Genomic DNA, 2,809 nt, shown 5'->3' with positions numbered 1-2,809 from the left:
TGCACGATCAATTGCCAATTCCACAAGGAACAGCGACGGAAAGCTAGAAGGGTAGACGACTACTACCATAGCACGATTTCCGCCGAAGAATGCATAGCAAAGAACTGCAGAATGCATAGGGCCCAAGTACGGGAAACGCCAGTAGAGCACAGTAAACTCCTATGGACGCATTGCAGGAAAGGATGCGCTATGCACCAACAACAGTTCGAGGATGCTCGACAGGTAGACAACCACTACCATAGCACCCTACCAGCGAACATTTGTGAGGCAAAGGATTGCCCGATTCACAAGAGCAGGAAGCCGGAACCAAGGAAGAGGACCACGCAACGAAAGATGCCCCATGAGAATATCCATTGGAGCTTCTGCTACAACGACCAGTGTACGATACACTATTCCGCCAAGGCAGGCGAAGGCTACTTCCCAAAAAAGAAGGGAAGCAGGCAGTCAAAAAACTAGGATGCCACCAGGGACAGGGTCACGCTGGCAAAGGCAGTCCTAAAACGACCCTTAGACAAGTACAGGAAGTGGGAGCAAAAGAATTGCAATTGAAAGCCACAGTACTTGTAGACGGACATGAGGTGTTAGCGCTCATAGATAGTGGGGCAGCACGAACCGTCATATCGCCACGAGTAGTGGAAAGAAACAACATACCCTATCGGAACAAGAAGGTACCGATGCGAGTGGTATTAGCCGACGATAGTCCCACGACATACGGGAACGGCTGGATCCGACTTGAGACCGAGGTAGTAACGTTACGCCTGGCTGGTCAAGAAAGCCGAGAAAAAATTAGCATTATGGATCTTGGAGAGACCGAGATGATAATTGGCTACGATTGGTTGTTGAAGCACAACCCTGCCATTGACTGGCAAAAGAAGACATTACTCAGCCGAGAGCCTGTGCACAAGGTTGCTGGAGTACGACACGAGACACGCCCGACGAATCAGCGCGCAACCCAGGATGGGAGATTCGGCATGATCTCACCGCATAAGATCGCGAGAATCTATGCGAAGGACCCTCAGAGAGTAGGAGTCATTTGGATACGGCAGATCGCGACCACGAAGGAAGGATCGGTACCACAGTTGGCGATTCCAACAGAATACCAAACGGACGAGTTCAGAGAACTGTTCGAGGAAAATGAGGCAACAGACCTAGCAGACCATCAGGATTGGGATCACGAGATCATCCTCGATGAGGGAGCTAAGTTGACCCCAGGACCAATGTACCCTATAGCGCCCGAGCACGATGCTGAGCTACGGGATTACATCCAAAAGAACTTGAAAAAGGGATTTATCCGACCAGGATCAGGCCCGATGGCCTCACCTATTTTGTTCGTAAAGAAACCTAACGGGAAGTGGCGACTATGTGTCGACTTCAGAAGGTTGAACAGCGTCACTCGGAAGAACCGATATCCCCTACCACTCATTACAGAGCTCATGGATCGACTCCAGGGAGCTAAGTGGTTCACGAAGTTCGATGTTCGGGAAGGATTTTACCGAATCAGAATCAAAGAAGGTCACGAATGGATGACAGCGTTCAAAACGAAGTACGGACTCTTTGAGTACACGGTTATGCCGTTCGGATTGACGAATGCGCCGGCAACCTTTCAATCAGTCATTAACAACGCACTCCACGAGTACCTCGGAATCTTTGTTACCGCGTATCTGGACGATGTACTAGTGTACTCCAGCGGCACACGCGAAGAACATGTCGAACATGTTAAGAAGGTCCTACGAAAGCTTAAAGAATACAAGCTATACCTTCAACCAGGAAAGTGTGAATTCCACACACAGGAAACGGAGTTCCTCGGATTCATTATATCAACCGAAGGAGTGAAAATGAACCCAAAGAAGATACAGACTGTACAGGAATGGCCAATACCCAAAACAGTCAAGGATATTCAGTCCTTTTTAGGATTCGCGAATTACTATCGGAAGTTCATCAGGGATTACTCAAAGATCACAGCACCCCTTACGGAAGTGACGAAGAAGGAAGTAGGTTTCAAATGGGAACAGGAACATCAGAAGGCTTTTGATCGAATCAAGCAGATATTCCTGGAGGCACCAGTACTCGAGATGTACAGCCCTCAACGACCCACCAGAGTCGAGACCGACGCGTCTGACTATGCACTTGGAGCTGTGTTGTCACAACAGTGCGCAGATGGAAAATGGAGACCAGTGTTCTACCATTCACGGAAGTTCTCAGGAGCAGAACTCAATTACGATGTTCACGATAAGGAACTACTTGGAGTAGTCGATGCCTTTGAACAATGGGAAGTGTACCTACTAGGACTCCCTGAACAGATCGAGGTTTTTACCGATCACCAGAACTTGACGAGTTTCATGACAACGAAAAAACTCAACCGACGACAAGTACGATGGGCAGAGATGCTAGCCCAGTTCGACTTCAAGATCACGCACCGCGCAGGGACGCTCAACGGAGCAGCGGACGCTTTAAGTAGAAGGTCTGATTTGCGCGAAGAGGGTCATAAAGAACCACATGACGCCTTACTCAAGACGATGCCCGATGGCAGTCTGAAGTACAACCAGCCGGAACTAGCTAAGGTAGCTAAGGTGGCCGAGCAGGTAGAAACACTACAGAAACAATGGCAGGAAAAAGCAACGTTATGGGCGTCAGAAACGGACCCCTACCCGCCAGAAGTAACAAACGATGGGAAAGAGCTCAAAGCTCTAAGCGAATGTACAAGCACGTACATACCCCCACATATGAGAACCGAACTCATTAAGACCCTGCACGAGTCCCCAGAATATGGACACGCAGGGGGTGGACGAAATGGGTTAGACGACTAGCT

At 49.2% G+C, this 2,809-nt stretch overlaps 3 protein-coding genes across 3 annotated transcripts; all 3 read left to right on the top strand.

The window, feature by feature from the left end:
* Position 1: 1 nt before the first annotated feature.
* Positions 2–565, top strand: COCSADRAFT_340557 (uncharacterized protein). The gene has a single exon (XM_007708009.1). It carries the CDS (start codon positions 112–114, stop codon positions 454–456), a length of 345 nt encoding a protein of 114 aa, XP_007706199.1. The 5' UTR covers positions 2–111; the 3' UTR covers positions 457–565.
* A 109-nt stretch (positions 566–674) lies between these two features.
* On the top strand, positions 675–911 carry COCSADRAFT_104767 (uncharacterized protein; the record flags this gene model as incomplete). Its single annotated transcript, XM_007708008.1, has 1 exon — positions 675–911. A coding segment is annotated over one exon (237 nt), but the record flags the coding sequence as incomplete, so codon positions are not given.
* Positions 912–971: 60 nt separating this feature from the next.
* Positions 972–1,226, top strand: COCSADRAFT_104769 (uncharacterized protein; the record flags this gene model as incomplete). The annotated part of the gene is made up of 1 exon (XM_007708007.1): positions 972–1,226. A coding segment is annotated over one exon (255 nt), but the record flags the coding sequence as incomplete, so codon positions are not given.
* Positions 1,227–2,809: the final 1,583 nt, after the last annotated feature.

Source organism: Bipolaris sorokiniana (assembly GCF_000338995.1).
Source record: "Bipolaris sorokiniana ND90Pr unplaced genomic scaffold COCSAscaffold_96, whole genome shotgun sequence".
Classification (NCBI taxonomy): domain Eukaryota; kingdom Fungi; phylum Ascomycota; class Dothideomycetes; order Pleosporales; family Pleosporaceae; genus Bipolaris; species Bipolaris sorokiniana.
Note: the sequence above shows the minus strand (reverse complement) of the source record. Positions and strands in the feature narration are given on the sequence as shown.

What these genes read in the sequence shown, in the direction of transcription:
- COCSADRAFT_340557 (XM_007708009.1), top strand. Translation starts at nt 112, where the DNA reads ATGCATAGGGCCCAAGTACGGGAAACGCCAGTAGAGCACAGTAAACTC.